Below are 23367 nucleotides of genomic sequence, written 5' to 3'. Positions count from 1 at the left end.
TGAGCCACTATGTAGGTACTGAGAATAGAACCTGGATCCTCTGCAAGAGTAGTAAGAGCTCTTAACTGCTGAGCAATCTCTCCAGTCCCCTGGCTGTATTCTTAAAAACTTATCATAAATATATTCTGAAAGTACAGGAAAATTTGCAATTATTTTTAAATTTTCCTAATGAGAGTTAAAGCTTACAAATTACACAAACTTGGCACTCCATATTCCATAATTTCATTCAATTCAATTGCATCTAAAATAATGATTATTACAATCTGTTCCTAGCTCACACATGTACTGCTGACACAGTTCGCTGAAGTTATGGCTCTTCTGGAACAACAAATGTTTCTTGGCATAGGATGAAGGAAGCTTGGAGTAGCCTTACAGAGAATAATTGACTTCTTTTATATCTGAAAACATTCTTGGGTCCAAAGTTATTACTAGTATTTATGATTTATTTTAGTCTGCTAATGCAATGCCATTAGAGGAAGAGGCACCCACTAAATGTAAAACACTTAGCTGATAAATTCCCCTTCTCCACACACACCTCCACCCTGGACCGTCAAAACTCTGAAAATGAGTGGAGAAGGAATGAGGTGGGCTGGCTGTCCTGGGAGACCCCAGCCAAGCTGAGCAGACTGCTCTAGCTCCCAGACTTCATCCGAGCACAAAGCCTCATTTTAGTCTAGTTTCTGTCAAAGGAAAAAAAAAACGTCTCCACAGCTGAAGAACATCAGTTCTACCATAAAACACAGACTATTTCAAAAGAAAATGAAAATAAGGTACGTCAAGGATCTCCTCGTATCTCCTGGCTGTTCTTTTCAGATCATCGTCTTTCTCTGCGATCTTTCTATGCAACTGGTGCGTCTCTTCTTGGTGGCTTTCCAGAAGCTCAGCTTCCACCTCCTGGGCCTTATCTAATGAAGGACAAGGGACACATAAGAAAACATGCTTGTGACTATCTATATGCCAGCAGCAGTAGGAATTCTCATTTCAAATGAATGTTCATGAAATTCAGCAGAACAGGCATGGTGACGTGCGAGGCAGGTTAGAGAACTTTCTAGAGGTCTAGAGGTCCTGGAAGAGTACTTTCTTGATCAAGGGCCATTTTCCATTTTCCCTTTAGTTAATGACATACAGCACCTACTACAAGGGCAAAAAGAGACTAGGCTTGGACCATGGCCTCAGCCAAGGGTGGTTTCCCTGCCGGGTTGAAAGCTGTACTCACGAATCGTCTCCTGGATGGTCCTTTCCAGTTCCTGCTCCTTCTGTGCCAGCTGGGTGTTAAACTCCCTCATCAGCTGCTTCAGTATGGAAGTATGCTTCAACTCAAGATCTTCTTGCTCCTGTCTGAGTAACAAGAGTGGACAGCGATGACGGCTGTCTCCACAGAGCAAGTTACAAAGAGGTCTCACAGTCTGCACAATATGCTCTCGCTGTTATGGAGGCCATTCTGAGTGTGCATGTGTCCAGGTGGAGAAAACTAGAGATACAGAGACTCTGATGCCTTCAGTGACTACCTCTGGGGCCTGGGGAATGGTTCTTTCCCACCTGAAACTTCTCCACTACACATGCATGGCAGTCATAGGGGCTACTACTAAAGACAACCAACGATGAGATCATTGCTCAAGACATGCACCTAGCAGCTGGGATCCCGCCTGTAAGAAAAGGTGTCTCCCCTAAATGAATATGAACCAACAACCACACACACACACACACACACACACACACACACACACACGACGTGGGAACGACACTTACTTGAGCTTCTCCTCCGCTTCCTGCACACACTCTTGTTTCAGGATGTGCAGCTCCTGCTGATGTTCCTTTCTTAGCACCCGCAGATCTTTCTGCAGCCTCGCCACCTCCCTGCTCAGCTTCTGCTTCTCCCGCTCCACCCCTGCTAACTTTGACTCCAGGGCATTGTGCTGAGTGTCCATGTTATTCCCCAATTCTGGCTGGATCACGTGTAATTTGGAATTTTCCTCAGAACTGTCTTCCAAAATTTCCACGGATTGATTCTTCCCATCCATTCCTTGCTGTGAAGCTTGCGAACTCTCGTCTTTTAAGGTCAGCTTTTCCATTTCCAGTCTATGTGAGTCCCTCTCTCTTACTAAGTCTGACTCCAGCTCCTTTATCTTCTGCTCCAGAGTCTGGCAGGTCAGCTCCTTTTCCTGGAGGGCTTTCTGGACACTGTCGAGCACACCTGCCCAGTTCTGTTTCACCCCCGTGTCGTTTTTACCAGTCTCCTCTCCCATGGGCTGGGACACAAGGAAGGAACAGTTCATCTTCTTCTCTTCCAGTTCATCTTGGAGACACCCTATCAAAACCTGGTCATCGAGCTGTTTGGCCTGGGTGTGGTCTAGCTTCACTTCAGATGGAGAGAACACCGACTCACCTTTTCCCTGCTCCAGCCGGTGCAGCAGCTTTTCTTTCTCAACTAATCTTCTCTGTAGTGCGGAAAGTCTTTCTTCACATGCCTTGCGAGTGCAGCCCTGGGAATCTGCTGCTTCTTGTTCGGAAGACACTGCCACATTTTGTATGGATCTGGACACAACTGGCATTTCTGATTGTGGAGAACTTTCTAGGTTTTTAAGTTTTTCTTCTAGAATGTGAATTTGCTTTTCTCTGTCTTGTAATTTTGCATTCAGTTCACTCAGGTGGCTTTCTGTATCTTTTTCATACTGCTGTTTTTTCTCTTCCATCTGAGACAGTAACTGCTTCCTGATGGCAGCGATCTTCTGCTCTGCCTTCCTCTTCAGCTCCACTTTCGAGGCACTTTCTAACTCAAGCTTGTCTTCTAAAGCTTTTAACTCACCGTCTCTGCTCTTCACACTTGAATTCACATGTTCTAGTTCCTTCTTCATAATTCCCAGTTCAGCTTCCAGGGAAGACACTTGCTTTCCTAGTCTCAGGACATTTTCCTCAGCCTCCCTAACCCTGTTGTCTTTCTCCTCTCCCAGCTCTTCAAAGTGCTGAAGTTTCTGAACCAGCTCATTCCGCTCAGTGTCCTTCTGTTGGTTGTAATTCTGAAGTGTTTCATTTAGGGACTCGATTTCTTTTTTCCTCTGAGTAACACAGTCCTCCAGCTCAGCAACCCTTGCAGTCTGCACCTTTAGCTCGCTCTCTAAGTCACACTCCTTCTTCTCCATCTTGTTCTTCCTGTCTTCCATCTCACCCTTTAAACATTCAAACCTTTTCTGCTGCTGATCAAGGTCTTCCTTCAGTAAATGGATCTGCTCATCCTTTTCACCGGCTTCTTTGGCTCTGACGTCAAGCTGTGTCTGCAAGTCTTTAATGGTGCTTTGGTACTGTGCAAATCTGGGCTGTGCTTTTTTCTTCAACTCGGAGAACTTGTTGGACCAATGCTCTACCTGCTCAAGAGCAGACTTCTTCTCTTGACTCAGGGCATCGACTTTCGAGGAAAGGTCTTGCAGCTGACTCTGCAGCTCCCTCTGCTGTTCCTCGTGCTGCTTGTTCAGTGACGCCACGGCGGCCGCTTTGTCACCCAGGCTGACGCTGTTCTCAAGTTGAGCATTCAGATCACTTAGCTGTTTGCTAAGGCTGTCAATCTCAGACGTTTTCTCGGAAAGCTCTCCTCTCAGCAGTGTGACGGCATTGATGTTCTCTGATAACTCTTTCTTCAACTGTGTGATGCAAGACTCCTTCTCTGAGGCCGCCTGCTGCTGCTGGCCTCCTTCCTTCTGTAAGGCTTCCTTTTCTGTGACGAGACCTTCGATATCGGCCTTCATGGCCTTAATCTGATTTTCCTTTTCTTCCAGCTGATGGGTCAGCTGTTGAACAGAGTTCTTTAGTGTGTGCTGCTCCTCTGTCAGCTGTGTAAGCTGTGCTTCTAATTCAGAAACTCGGCCCCTTTTCCTGAGCAGAGCCTCCCTAACTGTGGCCGTGTGCTGCTGACAATGAGAAAGCCTAGAGAGAACGGCGTCCACTCTGTCTCCACTGACGCGGAGGAGCTCACTTGTTTTGGCTTCTAACAAGGCTTTGGTTTCCTCGCAGCGAATGTCTAGCTGAGATGCTAGCTCCCCAAGCAGGGTTTTGAGCTTCAAGCCTTTGTCCTCTAGGCTCTTCCTACTGCTTTCCTGCAGAGCCCTACAGCTCCGGAGCTCCTCCTCTGCAGCCTGCACCTTGCCCGTAAGCTCGGAAACCCTGAGCTTCCCCTTCTCGGCCAGCATTTTCAGCTCAGCTAGCTCCTCCTGAAGAGAAACCTTCTCATTCAGAGAACGACTGAGATCAACTTCCAGCTTTTCCACTTGGGATTTCAACTGAGTCTCACTGTGTGAAAGTGAAATGATGTGAGCAGACTTCTGCTCTAACTCTTCCTGCAGACTGGCTAGCGCCGTGTCCTGCTTGCTAAGCGCTTCCTTCAGCCCCACCACTTCCTTGTTCAGCTCCTCTCTTTCAGACTCCAACGTGAGGATCTTCTGCCTCAGCTCTGCCAGCTCTTGTTCCTTCCCCTCCATCCGGCTCGCGTGCTTGGCCCCAAGTTCGTCAGCTTGCTGGCGGAGTCTCTTTTCCCAGGACTCTGTGACATCATCAAGTTTGCGCTGGTGCGCTTCAGTCAGGCTCTCTATCTGCTGCCTTTGGTTCGCCTCCAGTCTGGCGACTGTGTCACTGACCCCGGCTGAGTTGGCCTGTGCCATCTCCAGGATCTGGGCATTGAACTGGCTCTCTTTCTGACTGAGCTCTAGGACGGTATTCTCAAGCTCTTTTTTAAGTTTGGCTTCCTGATCCAACAGCTGCTTCTTTGCTTCTTGCATTTCTTTTGCTTTCTGCTTAATTTTTTCCATCCTTTTTTCCTGATTTTTAAATTTGGTTTCATATTCCTCACGCAAAATACTAATACTCTCCTCTTTAGAAGACAGTTTCTGTTGGAGGATTTCGATTTCTTTGGTCTGTTCTTCTCTCATTTGTAAAATGACGTTTTCCTTTTCCATCAGGATTTGTCTTGTCTGCTCCTTCTCCATGTCACTGTCCTTGAGCTGTGACTCGTGGAGCTGGGCTAACGACCTGCCTTTCTCCTCCAGCACACGCTTCTGTTCCTCAAGCTGATGTACCTGGGCTCTCTGAGTGTCTAATTCCACACATGCATGCTTTTTTTGTGTTTCCATTTCAGCTACCTGCTTGGTAAGAAGGTTCTTCTCTGTTTCCAGATCCAACATCTTCTGCTGCATGTGGGCCAGCTGTTCCTCATATGCACCCGTCTGCTCATGAGTGGCGCTCTGCTGTGAGTGGAGGAGATCCAGCTTAGCCAAGGCTTGCTGGAGTTCCCCGGCAGACTTTTGAAGAAGAGCTTCGAGATTTTCTATTTGATCCTGCTGCTCCTTCAGGTGCCCATCTCTCTCCTTCAGGAGAAGGCCCAACTGACTGAGTTCATCTTTTAAGGCCTTCTCAGTCCTCTGGACAGTTCTTTCTTGTTCCTTATTGATGCTGTCGACTTCACGCTGGTGGTGATGTCTCTGCTCCTCCAGCTCCGCCTCTAAGGCCTGCTTCATTTTATCCGCATCAGCCCTCAGGACAGAAAGCTCCTCCTCGAGCTGCTCACGGGCTTTCAGTGCTTCTGACAGCTCTGAGGACAGGGACTCCAGTTCTGTCTGCTTCACATCCAGCTTCTCTAGGGTCTTCTCATTCATGTCTCGTATGTGGGCCTGGAAAAGCCTCTCCTTCTCCTGCAGTAACGCTTCTTTTTCTTGCTCGTATTTCTCTCTGAGCTCCTGCACTGCAGCCTGATGCTGCTGCCCCAGGCCCTGGAGTCTCTCTGTGCACAGGCTGTCCTGCTGCTGTTGGAGGCGCTCCAGCTCTGTCCTGTGCTTCTCAGCCATGGCCGTGAGTTCTTTACTGTGCTTATTCTTCTCAGCCTCCAATGCAGCAGCTAAACACTCGGACTGATTTTTTTTTTCTTGTAAGCTCTTTTCCAAAGAGGTTTCCAACTCAAGAATTCTCTGTTAATGAAAATGGATGTATTTTTACTAATGTACATACTTGTTTATTAGCAAAGGCACACAGATTACTCGGGCCTACCTAAAGGCTGCAATTTGGACACTTCACATACCAGACCAAACATAAGAAAAGGCAGACAATACACTGTGCTCAGTCACTAATGGGACCACAAACGTAAACTCAGTTCTGTATTTGTTCTACTTACTTGGGTAACTATTTCAACTATCTCTATTTTCAAAAAATATTCTAATGGGAAAGCTAAAAAGAAAATAAATTACAAAACAAATAATAATGGCACACTCCATGCTTTTAGGTTACAGTAGTATTTTATTACTTTCATAATTTCATTTTGGAGGAAAAAGTATCTCATTTCTACCCCCAAAGGCATACACTTAAAATCTTTTTAAACTTTTGGTGTGTGTGTGTGTGTGTTTGTGTGTGTGTGTGTGTGTGTGTGTGTGTGTGTGAGAGAGAGAGAGAGAGAGAGAGAGAGAGAGAGAGAGAGAGAGAGAGAGAAGGAGATGGAGGCAAGCCCTAGCTGTGGATGCCAGAGGAGATCTTTGGGAACTGGTCCTCTCTCCACTGTGAGTTTAGGGTCGGACTCAGACTCTGGGCTGTGCAGCAAGCACTCTGCCCTGAGCCACCTCACTAGCCTGACATGGATTTTTTCAAAGATGCTTCTTAAAGATATTTTACCAAAGGTTATTGTTATCTCACAGAATATTAACCTTCACTCTGAACGTCAGAGCTAGAGAAGTCCTAAGAAACTGACAAGTCCAATCTCTCAGTGGCTGGCAAAGCAAGTGAGGGGCGATGCATTTCAAAGGGGCGGGTGTTCAGTGGTGCTTACCCAACAGCTGCACATCTGAGGTATGGGTAAAGGAAGACAAAGAAGGGCTGCCAACTGTGGAAGAGTATGGCTGACTGACTGTTTAAAGAGTGGAAGACCCAAATATCAGCAGCATGTTTTTACTACAGGCAGCACATCTCTAATACTGATAAGGAAAAGGGCCAGAGAGCCTTAAAACGATGCACACTGAAACATGGAATCAAACACATCAGCCCAGCACCACATTTAATATGCAAAAATGGGTAATTTAAAAAAGTAGGGCCTAGTGTAATAAACTATGACAAAAGCAGAGCATGGATTCTGTTTAGGACACAATATATGAGGAAGTTGGGCAGTAGGAGGGTGCAGAACATAGGCTGCCTACAAGGGGAGGCCATTTCCTAGCGATCAAGGGTGGACAGCAGCAGAATGGAGACACTGCAGCGTCTGTGTGCTGAGGGCAGAGTGAAAGGCTGCCAGAGCACCGGGAGCTGGCAAAGAGAGCCCTAAGCCAAGAGTACTCCCATGAACACTTCTCACTCAAGAGGAAGAGCATGCGCACATAAACCCAACCCCATGAGCCAGAAGCTTATCAGAGCCTATGCTGACTGGAGACAACAGTCTCCACAGACACACACCCCCTCAGCTCCGGGGACAGTCTCCACAGACACACACATGTCCAGCTCGGGGGACAGTCTCCACACACACACATCCTCAGCTCCGGGGACAGTCTCCACAGACACCCCCTCAGCTCTGGGGACAGTCTCCACACACACACATCCTCAGCTCCGGGGACAGACTCCACACACACATCCTCAGCTCTGGGGACAGTCTCCACACACACACATCCTCAGCTCTGGGGACAGTCTCCACACACACATCCTCAGCTCCGGGGACAGTCTCCACAGACACACACACCCCCTCAGCTCTGGGGACAGTCTCCACAGACACACACATGTCCAGCTCCGGGGACAGTCTCCACAGACACATCCTCAGCTCCGGGGACAGTCTCCACAGATACACACCCCCTCAGCTCCGGGGACAGTCTCCACACACACATCCTCAGCTCCGGGGACAGTCTCCACACACACATCCTCAACTCCAGGGACAGTCTCCACAGACACATCCTCAGCTCCGGGGACAGTCTCCACACACACACCCATGTCCAGCTCTGGGGACAGTCTCCACACACACATCCTCAGCTCCGGGGACAGTCTCCACACACACACCTCCTCAGCTCCGGGGACAGTCTCCACAGACACACACATGTCCAGCTCCGGGGACGGTCTCCACAGACACACACATCCTCAGCTCCGGGGACAGTCTCCACACACACACATCCTCAGCTCCGGGGACAGTCTCCACAGACACACACATGTCCAGCTCGGGGGACAGTCTCCACAGACACGCACTTCCCCAGCTCTGGAGCCCACACAGCCCGTGAACTTACAGTCCGGTAAACCTCTGCCTCTCGCCCAAGTTCCTGGAGTTTGTTCTCACTCTCTGAAAGAATTGCTTTCTTCTGAAGCTCTAACTCCTCTAGAGCCAAGGATTCTTGCTGCTCTTTTTCTTGGGTAAGCTTCAAGTATTCTGATCGACTCTTTTCCTGTGCCAAAAACAATGAATACCATCTTAGTCCCACTAAGTCTTGGGCATTCCCAAAGCACTTCAGTAGAATCCCTGCACCCAGCCCTGTGAGGGGAGCAGCAACCTCGCAAATGCGAAGCCAGACTCGAGGCTTTCCAGGGTAGTTAGCTCGGACAACCTTCTGTTTCTAGTTCAATAAAGAGCCACAGCAAAGGTTAAGAGCACTTGTAACATTAAATGAGCACACTGAACAGTAATTTCGTGATTGCACTCCACCTTTAAGTGTGCTTATCTATACTGCTACTTAGAGAGTGAGTGTCCACTCAGTATTTACACATGGCTATACCATGGTAATAGACAGGTTTCTACAAAATGAATTCATACTACGGAATGAACCAACAAGATAGAATTATCCACAACCTCCATTTCAGTATTTTTCAGGATAGTTGATAGAGGAAATGTCAGTCTGTTGATTTAAGAAGGGGTTAAACCTCTGTGTGTGATCACATTTGTATGTCTTTCCACCTCTACTTGAAATAGAGCTGAGCATGTCAGTTCCTAGACGACAGTACTGATGCCAGTGCAAGACCCAAAACAGGTCCTTTTAGCACTGTTCCAGGCTTCATTTCTGTCCCATTCTGTTCGTTCATTTCCATGCCCCTATTTTTACTTCATGCTGTCCTGATACACTTTAAATGTTCTTATAAGCTACCTTAATTTCTCTCTGGAGCAAAATCTTTTCTTTTCTTTTTTTGGGTTTTAGATATAGGGTTTCTCTGTGTAGCCTTGGCTGTCCTAGAACTCACTCTGTAGAGCAGGCTGGTCTTGAACTCTGAGATCTGCCTTCCTCTGCCTCCCTAGTGCTGGGATTAATGGTATGCACCACCACATGTGGGTGCAATTTCAACCACACTATTCTCCTAGTCTTGCATAGGTATACTCTAAATCCAAATGCCTATTTCCCCTCCGGAGATTAGAAAATTTGTTGTCTAAGCAAGAATCAATGCTGCTGGAAATGCTGAGAAACTCGGACACTCGGAGTCAAGAAGACAGTGGAAAGAAGGGAGGGAAAGAAAGAGGGAGAGAGAGAGAGGGAGGGAGGGAGGGAGGGAGGGAGGGAGGGAGGGAGGGGACTACAACTCCAGACAGCACTTCCCATCCTGTACTGAACATGTTTAAAAATCACACACTATTTTATAGATGGTGATTTCATGCATTTTCTGGATAATTTCATATCAAAACAAACTACATTTTAGCACTGGCACTTTTTATGGTGGTTCATATAAAAGGTTTTCACAACTGAGGAAAATTACTTTTTATTTTAAATTTTTAAATCACATTTTTAGCAAAACTTTGAATCTTTGCTTTTCTGACTATTATTTTATTCATCCAGTAGTTATTTTTATTTTTTTTATTTAACTCTACTTTTTAAACATCATATGAATTCAAAGTTTTGCTCTTTAAACTTCATTCAGAATAACCTTTGGGAGCCCATCGGTACAGCCAGTGTGCTGGGCTTTGAGACAACTGATCATCTTTTCCTTTCCTCCTAATCACCAGGGATGAAAGCTGGGCACGTCAGACATGTGACTTCATGCACTAAACGCTAAGCCAACAAGCCCTTTTGGCTTGCCTAATCCTCTCAGACACTGAGGTCGAGGCTGTGGAAACCCACTTCACCTGCGTGGCGGCAGCTCTGAGGTGTACCTCTGACTAAACAGCACTTACAAGAGCTATTTTCATCTGCTCATGCAGCTCTCTTTCTCGGCTCTGAAGCTTCCTGGCCAGTTCCTGCTCTTTGCTGGTCAGCTCCTCTGCATGCAACTTCTGAAGTTCAGCAAGTTGTTCTTCTGAGGTCTTCTGAAAACAAGCCAAAAGGTAAGTGCAAACACCCAGGAAAAGCCACGTAACTCCACAACTTTCCTGAAACTAATCCCGCCAGTAACTTGTTAGAAGGAAACATGAGAACCTACTCCAAAGTCAGAGTAGTGAAAAGAAGCCCACTGGAGGCTGAGGGCTGCACTCTGGGGCTGCAGCACTGCCTGTCAGGGTAGAGCAGAGGGCAGGGAGGAGGACAGGAGACAAGAACGCTGCACTCAGAAGAGATGCTTCACTGTGCTCAGGCTGCACCTAGCTTTCTAGGAAGCCATTATTTATAAAGAGTTACTGGCTTTGTTCTTTCTTGGAAAGGAAAACTCAACTTTATAAAAATATCAAGTTTCCTTATATAAATCTAAAAAGTTAATGTAATCAAACACCCAAAGAATGAGGGAGGATGCTCAGGAGACAAAAATGTACGTCAGAACAGCCAGCGATGCCCCATCAGCACTACCGGGAGCAACGGCGGCGGTGGTGAAGGGAGGCCGCCAGGCAGACAGCGGCTCCTCAGGCACAGCGACTATCTCGGTGCAGCAGTGCACAGCGCCTGGAGCCACAGGCAGCACCCAGCACTCACAACAGAAAAAGAGAAAAAGACAGGTGCTCAACATCTTACACATTACGTAATAGAGATAAGAGCAGGTCGGAGGCACATACGTGGTTAGAGTCTGATGGCAGTCCCCCGGGGCACATTATTACATACATGGTTTAGAAGCTGCTAGCAGCGCCCTGGGAAAAACTAAGTTGGATTTCAACCTTATTCCTCATACCAAATAAATTTCAGTCAGAATAAAGATGCCACCATAAATGAAATGTATCCAAATGTCAAAAGAAAACAACAGAATTGAAAAAAACAAACAAACCAAAAAACACGAAGTATGATGACCCACATCTGTAACCCCAGCATCTGGGAGGCTGAGGCAGGATAGACAGGGGCTATCCTGGGCTACATGGTGAATCCTGCCTCAAAACCCAAAACAAAAACACACAAGGGACAAAAAACAAAACAAAAAAACAAACAAACAAAACAAAACAAAAACCCCAAAAAACCAGTGGTCTCAAAATTGGGCATGTGTGTGTTCTGGTTTTTATCATGACTGGACTGAACCCAGGGCTCTGCATGTGCCAGGCATGTGCTCTGCCACTGACCTAAAACACCCGGTCCACATGGGTTTTAAAACAGAACTGAAAGCCACTGAGATGGCTCAGCAATTTACAGCACTTGCAGCCAAACTTATAATCTTAGCTGGAGTCCTGGTGTCCTTGTAGTGTGAGAGAACCAGTTCCTTCAAGATGTCCTCTAGCCTACACACACAAATGAATGAATGAATGAATGAATGAACGAATGAATGAATGAATGAACGAGCGTAATTAAAATTAAAAAGAACAAAATCGAGGAGGCAGTTTAAGAATAAAACTAGTAATCTTAAATACCAAGAAAAGAAAACTTTCTATTCAATGGAAAAAGAGTATTTGAATAAGTTCCTTATGTCCAAAGGGCTAGCTCCCACTATCAGCAAAGAGCTTCTACAAACAAATAATAAAAAGACAACAGATCTCAGAGGAGAAAGGAAGCAGACAGTTTTTGTGAATGAGGGAACTTCCAATACCTAGCTGGAAACATCTAAACTGTTTGTCATAAGGCTTGTAGAAGGCAGACCAATAATTAAAAATACACATAATGTTCTTCTGGACAAAGGGTAGATTCACTTTAAAGGAGCCACCATAAAGAGATATACAAGAGGGGCTGGAGAGATGGCTCAGAGGCTAAGAGCACTGGCTGCTCTTCCAGGGGTCCTGAGTTCAATTTCCAGCAACCACATGGTGGCTCACAACCATCTGTAATGAGATCTGGTGCCCTCTTCTGGTCATACATGCTGTATACAAAATAAATAAATCAATCTTGAGAGAAAGAGAAAGAGAAAGAGAAAGAGAGAGAGAGACAGAGAGAGAGAGAGAGAGAGAGAGAGAGAGAGAGACAGAGAGAGAGACAGAGAGAGAGAGACAGAGAGAGAGACAGAGAGACAGAGAGAGACAGAGACAGAGACAGAGACAGAGACAAGAGAGCCAGTCCATATAATCAATCAGCAACAGCAAACCCTGGGAATCTAACACCCATCAGGGGGAGACTGACTCAAGTATGAGAACTTTATATGACGGGATCTTGAGCAGCCTTTAAAATAAATGGCACCATGATCAGCTATCAATATAGACAGTTCTGACCCTAAAGGGCACGAGGCAACAGCGAGAAACCAAATGTAGGGACCTTCTCTGTAAGCATATTTAAAAAGAAAACTTGTTCTTTCTGGAAAAACTGAAAGGCAGATACCCAGTGTTATGTGCTGGAGAGCAAGCCCAGGGCTTTGTGTATGCTGGGCAAGTACTCACCATCAGGGCTGCATCTCCAGCCCTCATTGTATACTTCTTATCTTTTAATTGCAGCTATGTGTTATTAATGTGCATGCAAATGTGTTTATATACATGTGGAGGTCCATGTCCAGTGTCTTCCTCAACTGCTCTACACCTTATTGACACAACTGAACTATCTGGCCGCTCTGCCACAGGGACCCCGTATCTCTGCTGTCCAGCCTCAGGATTGCAGGCATGCACAGCTGCACTTGGCTTTCTCCTTGGGTGCTGGGATCCAAACAAAGGGCTCATATCTGCCCAACAAAAACTTTACTGAGCCATCTCCCCAGCCTCATCTTTTGACTTCTGTCATATAGTCATGTCATTATCTTCAAAGTAATTCATAAAATATTACTGTTGTTAGATTCCATACTAATATTAACACTTATCACATCACATGACCACTTAAAAATGAAAATATATTGGAATTCCTCTAAGAATCTCACACTGGGCCAGACAGAGGGTTTACTGTCTCTGGGAAAGAGTTTTGCATTAAGACAGACTGTCCAGCAGGAGAAACTGGGACCGAGACGAAGACAGTCAATGCTGGACAGGACTGCATGAGCAGCTCTGGCTCTCCCTAAGCCTACATCCCCAGATGGAAGAGGGGTCACCGAACCTCTTGGTCTCTCATCCCAATGAGGCAACATTAAATAAAATAACTCCCCTTTTTGCTTTTCCCTACTAAAGAAAAAAAATTAAAATACAGTCAGACAGTTTGGGCCAAGGCCTTGTATATCCAGTAATAGATCATAATTAATTGATACTTTTTGAGATGTTTTTATAGTCCCACAGAAGAGAGTAAATGTGTAAAAATTATTTAATTTTTCCATGCTCTATATCCAGGTCATTGTAAAATACCTGTTGTAGCTCTTCAGTTTTAAATCCAAGCCTCGTGATTCAGAAATGCAATTTTTTGATTTATCATTTTAGTGGCCATAATCAAACACCAAGAATGGAAATAAGGAATCAATAAATGAATGGTATAAAATGGAGAAATAATGAAGGCAAGTCTGAAATGAAGAAAAGGGAGATGGGACAGGGAACAGGCACTGTATTTACATGTTTAGTTGGCTGGAAAAACTGGAAACCTATGGGATTTTCAAAATTACTCTTTCTTTTGCTTGTTGTGTGATGCTTACATGTAAGTGTGGAGTGTGGCTGCCCACATGCACACATGTGGAGGCCAGAGGAGGACATTGGGAGAATTCCTCTCTCATTCTATAACTTACTGCCTTGGAGACAAGGCCTCTCATTGAGTCAGAAACTTGAAGTCTGCAGTTCACAACTATGCTGGCCCGCCACCTCTCAGAATCTACCAATCTACAGCCATGCCCAGTTTCCACCTGCGAGCTGGTGATTCAGACTCAGGCCCTCATGCCTGGAGAGCAAGCACTCTCACCTAGTGATCAGTTCAGCCTGACTCCTTCTTCTTAAAGGCAACTTTATAAACTGGGTGGTAGTAGCGCACACCTTTAATCCCAACACTCACTTGGGAGGCAGAGGCAGGTGGATCTCTGTGAATTCAAGGCCAGCCTGGTCTCCAAAGCGAGTTCCAGGACAGCCAGAGCTACTTAGAGAAATCCTAAAAAGAAAAAAAAAAAAAAAAGAAAACAACAAACCCCCACAACTGTTGGGCCTGAAAGATGGCTCAGGGGTAAAAGGCACCTGCCCCTAAGTTTCCTGACCGGAACTCAATCTGTAGAGCCCACATGGTAGAAGGAGAGAACCAACTCTCTCAATTTGTACTGACCTCCACACACATGCTGTGGGACTTATTCACACACACACACAAATGCAATGACTTTTTAAGTTCTAAAAAGACAACTTTTTATAAAGATTACTCATTTTGAAAATATCTGTATTTTTAAGAGTAATGAGAACATTGATGACTATCTTTTCAGGGGCTGGGATTATAACTCAGTGATAAACAATATGTGAAGCCAAAGGTTCAATCCCCACCAGTGCATAAAAACCCAATAAACCAGTAATTACCCGTTAATACATTTAAATACCCAACCTTAGTCTTATACTCCCAAGTTCCGTTCAATTCACACATATTAGCTGAGCATCTTTCTGACTGAGTTCTGAGGATATGCACTGAAGCAGTTAAGCAATCCACCTTCACGGAGCCTCAGATCAGGGAGCCAATAAGGAACACTGCAGATGGAGAGAGGCAGTGCTCTGAGGACCCAGAGACCTGTCTAAATAGGAACCTCTCTCTACCAAAGTGCTCTCTCACTGCATCCTGACCATCACTGAATAAACGCTCAGGGTCTAAACTACAAACTGACTCTTTCTTACAGTCAAAGACTTGGGGATAAGCATCGGACAGAGCCATTCTGACCAGGCATCCTTACTTTCATCATGCTGACAGCCTCCTGCCTCACCCGACTCAGTTCGTGCTGAAGACGGAGGCGCTCCTCCTCGCTTGCTCTCTCAACAGCCTTTATCTGTTCGTCCATCTCTGCCTTCATTCTTCTCTGTGCTTCTTCCGATTTTTGGGCTGTACTCAAGGCTTTTTCGAGTTCCTCGAAAGCTATAATAAAAACAGCAGGAAACAAGTATCTCAAGAAATATTACCACTGACCTCAGGTGTTTCACAATCAACTTACAGGATCTAAGAGCAGCTGTAGCAGGACAGGCTAGAAGATGCAGCACTGGTCTAAGTCAAGAGATACTTCTGAGCTGTTCAACAAAGCTTTAACCAAGTGTCCCGTCACTAAAATCGATGTTTGTTGTTGAGTTCTGGATTAGAATGGTACGGCTGCTTATGTGAGCCTAAGCTCAGACTCTGAAAATATATTAAATCACTAACATTTCCCTGCTCTCCCCACCAAGCATGCTATGGCTAACAAATTCAAGAAACAGGTCAGATCACTATTCTGTACTATGAATTTTAATTGCTTCCATTTGCTCTACAGTTCTTAGTTTCTCTATCATCAACAGTTGGGTAATGTCAATGTGTACTCACTAGGACTCTTTCTCTTTTTTGTTTTTTGAGTCAGGGTCTCACTATGTAGCCCGGCTGGATTCGAACTGCAATCCTCCTGCTTCCTCTTCCTGAGTGCTGGGGTTACAGGCAAGTGCCACTATGCCTGGCTCACTAGGACATTTTTAAGAATGGAAAAATAGTTCTTTGGCAAATCTTATTCTCAGACTTTTTAACCATAATAAAAAAAGAGCAGGGGTTTGGTTTCTTTTTAAAAACATTTACTGGGTAAATCGTATACTTAAACAATGTACTTTTGAAATGAAACTTACTACATGCCTGAGTTCCAAATTAGGGCTGTTTTCAGCTGATTAGAAAGAAAACTACCTAATTCAATGGTATATAGAAAGGCTCTACTAACAGCTCATAGGGAAGATAAGTTCAGGCCATGTAGACTTATAAGGCTCTAAGGGTGCAAAATCACTCATCCAGCATCCAACCAAGTCATACAATGGGTACAACAGCTGGGTGATAGGTACCAAAGTGTATGCATGTGTGCATACCTGTGGATATATATGTGTGTGAATGTATATGCACGTGTGTGTATATATGTGCAGATCCATGTACACATTATAAACAAACACCCTGTGAAAATCCCATTGCTATGGTCCTAGATTGTTTCTTTTAGCCCTTACAGAAGTCCTGAGACTTCCCACTACACACTCAGTGGTCAAGATTCAATCCCATCAAAAAACAGTCCACAGGAGACAGTTCACCAACATATGTAATGTATCTTGTACAACTAAGTTGTTTAAGAAATATGGGGGCTTCAATTTAAAGTATCATAGTAAAAAGAAGGCCTTTTACTGACCCCAGGTTGGTTTCAGACAACAGTTTAGGCAAAGGAATACCTGAGCACAAACACCTATTCTAAAGCAATTTAATAGTAAATAGCATTATGTACAGAAGGCGTATGGCTGAATTCAACAGCACTGAAAAGTTAATCTTTCTGACAACTAACAAGTCTTTGATATAAAATGCAAGTCTACTCAATTTATTCATCTTGCATACTTAAAGTATAAAACTGAGGCTCAATAAGTTCTGTATTTCAAAGGAATAAGACATTGGCTGAAATCATTTTTCAAGAGTCTTAGTCTAATTATAAATTTGTCTGGAAACACCAGGATAATTCTTAAGACACGAGAATGCTGAGAAGTAAACTATTTAAGAAAAACAGTATCTTTGCTTTATTAGCTGTGTTTTCACTGTTAATTCTAGCATCAGGCACATAGCAAGTTAGCTATTGCTACTCCCAAATCATTAGTTCCCTCTCTTAAAACTCAGCCTGCGCATGGGAGATTCTTTCAGAGCTCACCTGGTAGTTTGTACTGAAGATGACGGCTGGGGGAAGAGGGTGGAACAGGAATGGCTGCAGAAGTCACCAGCACATTTCCGCTACTGCTCCTCATGAAACCATCCACATCAATCTTCTAGTCTACATCACAGACTCTCTTAAGCTAACTCTGAGAACCTAAAGATGCTCTGACACTCACTCAGAATTTAGATGAAATGATGACAGGAGAATAGACTGATTCCATGATTCTTCACTTAAATTTACTCTCCTGTTACATCAGAGAACAAAATGATTTCACAACTAGAAATAATGTTTTGTAATCTTCTAATCTAATATCCTCAGTCCAGTGCAGTAATGGCGGAAGCCCAATCTTCCCATGAGATGGTAAATCAACTTTAACACATGGACTCCATGGGAGAACTTTAAAAAGGGAGAAATAACCCTTGCTTTGCAGGATTTTGAAATCTTAAGGTGCCGATACTGACCAAGCTCAGTTGAGTAGAAATCTCTCTCCTAACCAGGATTTCTGAACCAGTTACCCATAGGAGGCTTCCAGGTCTTGGCACAACCGACTGTGCCATGTGCTGACAGACACAAAACTCCCTGCCTGCTATCTCCTCCCTGCTTTAAAGAAATACTAAGCATTCTTTCCAAAACATTAAAATAAATTTCAAATCTCCACATATAATAAACAGATAAGACATATTCAAACCTACCATGGATTCTACACTATACCACAATGAAAACCACTTTTTCACAGGAACTCTGCTTCCAACAGTGGAGCCCATTTCAATGTTTAAACAGGAGGTAATGGGAGTTTACTGAGGAACCAGACCTGTGGGAGCCTGCACACACCAAACATAGTAAAGCGGTAGCCATATCCTACAATAATGTAGAAGTAAGTTCCCAATGCTTTCCTAAGTGAAAGTAGGCTAGAATTTCAATGAAAGTCTACACAAGTATGTTCTGATGCCTATGTCATTTATTTTTAGCTACAACAAAGGATAAGCGAGTGAGACAAAAAGCGTGCATGAGCCACGGCTGACGAGTCATCTTCACTAACATGCAGGAGTGTAGAAAACCACAGTCAAGGCACACAGGGCGGGAAGGCGAAGCACACACAGCTGCGGTATTGGAAACACACACTGTGTTCTTCCAAAACAAAATCCAATGTACCTCAGGCAATTTTTATTTTAAAAAAGAAAGCAAAAAAATAACACTGAATATACTTTCAAAACTTACTAGGCAAAAATGTAACCAACTAAATATGGCTGCACAATCCTCTCTGAGCTGAATGAGAGGCAGGGCTGTGATGTTATTGCAAACTCTTCACTTTCCACTTCAGATAAGATTTATCCTGTCTATGAGATTATAAAAATGGATACCTATGTACTACAGGAGTTATGTGAGCAGGACTGGCTACCTACAGTTCAATAATCTCATCACTTACTCATCAAATTCTGACTAAATGTTTACCACATGCCAACTGTATGTTAGGGAGCAACACAGAAAATACCTTCACAAAGACAGCTGACCAAGTAGACGAAGGAAATAAAAACAAACACCCAAAGAAACCACTGTTTTCAACAGCCCACAGCCTTTCCTTCTCCTCCCTGGAGCATCCTAATCCATCACTAAAGCAAATGGCAGAGTTCTGGAGCTCCAGAGTGTCACTGTTTTGCTCCCATCCTAGAGAGCACTCCGTAGACAGCTCAAAGGACCAGTTCTCTCACACTTCAGGAAGTAAACAAAGATGACGACCTCTAGATTAACTGTTGACCCTAAGACACTGGCTAACGATATCAAAATGAGTAAGCTGGCCTCTCTGTCTTTATTCCTGGGGAGGAAAAAACTACAGAGTGAACAGGATGCAAATCAGTACTGAAAGCACCAAGACTTCTATCACCCCCACCCAATCAACAGCCCTATGTACAGACAGCACAGCACACCCAGAGCAGCAGTGGCCAGTGGCAAGACCTTTGGAGGACCTAGGAGGCGCTCTCCTTTTCAGATAGCTGTCTGTCTGTATGAAGCGGGCTTCTTAATGCATTACCTCTCAACAGACTGACTGCAGACTAGAAGAGGCACAGAAATCCAGCTGTGTTCCATTATGCCAGTAACACAATACATAAACACACACTAGATTGTATTTTATAAAGTAGTTATATTTCATAAAAAATCTGAGAACAAGAGATAGGCATATATTTTTATTTTAAAAATAAGTGAAAACCTTAAATTTTTTTTCAGTTTAAGTTACTAGCATTACCAACAGGAGTACAGCATCCCTGGAACTGCCCTGATTTTGAAGTGTATAAAGAGGTCCCTTTCTGGAATTAAAAAGCTTGAAGACTGCTATGGTTTATGTAAAAGAAACTATGAAAATATAGACTACCACCACCCAGTGGCAGAAGCAAGTAGTGCTTCTTGTTCTAATCACTGTGCCTGACTTTCAACCACCTGCAGATCTATCCAATGTGTCATGTTTTTAACACTACCTCAAAACGTCTCTAATCCTGAGAAATATCACGCCAAAGCAAAGCTAAGTAAATTAACTGATTAGCCACAAATTTGTTCTTCCAGATGTTGAGGCTTTCCAGCAATAATGATTGTGTCTGGGACATAAATAAAAACCTATGAATAAATAAACCCATTAAAACAATAAGTCCTGTTAACAGATACTCATTTAATTATAAATATAAATAACTTTAAACATAGCATAAAGTTTACTTTAATTCATATTTTTATATTTATTTATTTATTTATTTTTGCCTGAGAAACATCGGATTTTCTTTTAAAGGCTCATTCTAAGTACCCATGATAAGAAAAAACAGAAAGAAAGCCAGCCTTACCCCAGTCCTGTTCATACAAGGCTTGGGAAAGGCACCGGATTCACTTATTGGCATGTGTGGATGCACAAAAATAAGATGTTCAGTGAGATTTGAGACTCGAGACTCAAGGAAACTTTTACCTAAGCATCAACAGCTAACACAGCACTTATAAACAGTGGTTAGGGTTGGTTGCATATGCATAAAACTGACACATTAAAGACACAGGTATTTCGAAGGCTCCCCAGACTTCAAATGTACATTTTCTACTTCTGTCTGGCTTATCAGGCTGCACTATACAAAAGGAAACACATGACAGTAACAAAGCAAAGAATGTTATGACTTAACCCAAGTTTTTACATGCAGCCAATCATTTAAAACACATAAATTCAGCAAAGATGGGGCGTGACAAAAAGGCTTATGAAAGTTAGTGCACTCTGAGAAACTTCCTAGTCCATTCGAAATATTTTACACATTTGCATGATTGTAGGAGGGAGGGAGAAAGAGGGAGGGAGGGAGGGAGGGAGGGAGGGAGGGAGGGAGGGAGGGAGGGAGGGAGAGTTTCTGCATATACATGTAGAAGCCAGAGATCAATCTCAGGTTTTGTTCCTCAGAAGCCGTTCACCTTGCTTCTTGGAAACAGGGTCTCTAACAGGAGCCAGGGGCCCATCAAGCAGGTCGAAGTGGTTGGCAAACAAGCCCCAGAGAGTGGCCTGTCTCCACCTCCCAGCACTGGGATTAACAAGTGCATACCACCAGGTCAGCCTGTCTCCACCTCCCAGCACTGGGATTAACAAGTGCATACCACCTGGTCAGCTGCTTCTCCGGGTGCTCGAGATCTGAACTCCTCACCACTCTGGTGTGGCAAGCACACCACCATCTGAGATCTGAACTCCTCACCACTCTAGTGCGGCAAGCACACCACCATCTGAGATCTGAACTCCTCACCACTCTAGTGCGGCAAGCACACCACCATCTGAGCCATCTTATTTCCTTTCACTTGGGAAGAGAGTTAATGCTAGGATTTATGGTTTTTTTTTTTTTTTTTGCAATAGCTACATTTGAATCACCTAACAGTAACTAACAAAAAAAGACAAGCTTCATTGGTAAAAAATTCATGAGAGAAGAAAAATCATCAAAGATACAAATTAATCCTGTATTATAGTTGAGTGACAGTATTTTCAAGAGCAAAAGTTTAACAAGCTACTAGTTATCAACAGAGGAATAGTAACCAAGGAAATGATGTACATGCACTATGATGCAAACCATTCAAACATGTTAACTATATATACAAGGATTCCCAATATTGTGCTAAATGATGGCATAAAACTTACAAAGTTAAATGTGCAATACTATTATAATATAAAACTATGGATTATATAAAGAGTTAAATAAAGTATACTCAATGATATACTTTTATTTTCAATACTTTTACTCTTCCTATATATAGTTCATTAATAACTAGCCATTCACTCCATCTCTTACCTTATTACACACACACACACACACACACACACACACACACACACACACACACACACACACACCTCTCAGGATTCAGTGTTAAGCTGGTCACATTAACTTTCTACATTGATAAGGATATACTTTCCAAGACAATTCTCAATATTTCCTAGCATCTAAATACGGTGGCATGTCTAAAGCTAAATAATTACATTTCTCCACACTTTCAATCAGGTTACTGGATGCTAACTCATCTTGGCGTCCTCTTAGGTGACATCTAGAAAGGTATGCAATCACAGTTGTTGCACAGTGCTCACAGCACCACAGGTGTATTGATTTTGAATAAAGCAAGAGTGCTGTAGTGTGAGACCTCAGCACTGCACCCAGCCTTCCCAGGAGACATTGAAGTGCTAGACGTAAACTGTAGTGTCCTGGTGGAAGCACATCGTTACACTCATGGCTTAGTAATTTTACACATGTATATGTGCTGTGTGTGCACTCATGTATTTGGGCACACACATGTATGTGGGTGTATGTAAACGTTTGTATTGAATCCTGAAGATGGCATCAAATGTTCCTCAATTCCCATCCACTTTCTTTACTGAGGCAGGGTCTTACACTGAGTCTGGGGTTTGCTAACTGCAGTTAGTCCAGCTAGCCAGCTTACCCCTGGGATCTCATCTCTGTCTCTTGTACACTGGGATATGAGTGCCTAGCTTCTGCTTTGATTCTGGGGGATCTGAACTGCATTTCTCAGGTTTCTGTGGCAAGTGCTTTTATTCACTCAGTGTGTCCCTGGCTCATGCTTTAGTATTTGAAACAGAATTATTCTTTCTAAATCAGAGACCAACCTGGACTCTGCTCTCGAACATGTGGCAGCACTCGTTTGTATAAAAGCATGTAAGAAGCAGTGTGATGAACTGGGCCCAAGAAAAGCAACTGAGACCATTCTTTAGTCAGTGCTGATACCCAGAAAGAAAGAGTCAACAGAGCCAGTTGCCTATCCACAGTCACACATCCACAAGTACTATCACAGTTAAACTCCTTACACTGGAAAATGCATCAGGATAGTTTCTTTTCTTTGGTAACAATTTTAGGTGGACACATCTGATTCTAAAATACCAACAGCCAGCTGCAATGATGTTACTGTTTCCTTTATGTGTCCAGGGACTTCTTACTCAAAAGACAGAAGACAGAGATGTTTAACAGAGCAAATGAAGTCTACAAAGGCTGGATGGTGTTCATTTGTTTCTCATGGAAGCTCTTCTTACTGGACACTGGCTGTTTCCTGTGGCTAGCACTCATCTAGAGCTTTCTTCTGACTGGTATCTATGCTTTACGCTGGGAACTAAGGACCAGTTTTGTTCAGACAGCGCTTCTCAACTAAGGCCATGGGCTGAGGTGCAGGTCGTGGACAGAACTAGTTCTCATGATAGATTTGTGGAATCAGACTACTTACAGATGTCTACCACAGCACTCAATAGTTAGGATTACAAACAAACATGTAAACTATGTTGTCTAGATGCTTTCCAAAATTAATGGACCCATAAATAATTTAAACCTCTATTCTCTTCTTCAGTATTTGTTAATTTGCACTCTTCTGATATTGACATGAACAGAAAGGTTTTCAGCCTACCGATGGTAACATATTTACAAAAGCATAGTTCTGGGAGTGAGGCTGCTGCTCAGTGGCAGGATACACATCTGGCTTGCATGAAATTCTAAGATCAATCTCTAGCACCCCCAAAAGTAGGAACCCCTGAAACTGGATTAGACAGTTGTAAGATGCCCAACATGGGTTCTGGAAACAAAACTCAGGTCTCTGCAGGAGCAGTACACACTCTTCACCATTGAGTCACCTCTCCTACCTACATCTAAAGAGAAAATACATCTGTCAGTCGTGCTTTAGAGAAACAAGGAAGGAAAACTGTACCATTAAGATCTGACTGAAAGTTTTCAGGGGAATTTTGATATTCATTAATTGGCTGCTTATTTATTTACCCATTTACACTTCTTAACTTAATATTCACCACAAAGTGCAACTCATTAAGAAAACTTCAATTCCTGACCATCATTTCTTCTGGACTAGCTCTGTGGTTAATACCAAGATCTAGGGCAGGAAGGCCTGACGGCAGGAGCTGGGATA

The 23367-nt window shown here is 43.7% G+C and overlaps 1 protein-coding gene across 11 annotated transcripts in view; it reads right to left on the bottom strand.

Annotated features, from left to right (window-relative positions):
* Window positions 1-23367, bottom strand: part of Golga4 (golgin A4) — an 89196-nt gene that overhangs the window by 19310 nt on the left and 46519 nt on the right. For 7 of the 11 annotated variants that reach the window (XM_076577315.1, XM_006986745.4, XM_076577317.1 and 4 more), the window contains 6 exons: window positions 15010-15188; window positions 10091-10222; window positions 8226-8381; window positions 1750-5948; window positions 1217-1338; window positions 775-905 (listed from right to left, as the gene is read on the bottom strand). In XM_076577315.1, the coding sequence (XP_076433430.1) occupies window positions 775-905; window positions 1217-1338; window positions 1750-5948; window positions 8226-8381; window positions 10091-10222; window positions 15010-15188 (4919 nt within the window). The remainder of the gene's footprint in view (window positions 1-774; window positions 906-1216; window positions 1339-1749; window positions 5949-8225; window positions 8382-10090; window positions 10223-15009; window positions 15189-23367) is intronic. The other 4 variants (XM_076577313.1, XM_016005275.3, XM_076577311.1 and 1 more) reach the window with 1 other exon arrangement.

This window comes from Peromyscus maniculatus, chromosome 7 (assembly GCF_049852395.1).
Source record: "Peromyscus maniculatus bairdii isolate BWxNUB_F1_BW_parent chromosome 7, HU_Pman_BW_mat_3.1, whole genome shotgun sequence".
NCBI lineage: Eukaryota > Metazoa > Chordata > Mammalia > Rodentia > Cricetidae > Peromyscus > Peromyscus maniculatus.
Note: the sequence above shows the minus strand (reverse complement) of the source record. Positions and strands in the feature narration are given on the sequence as shown.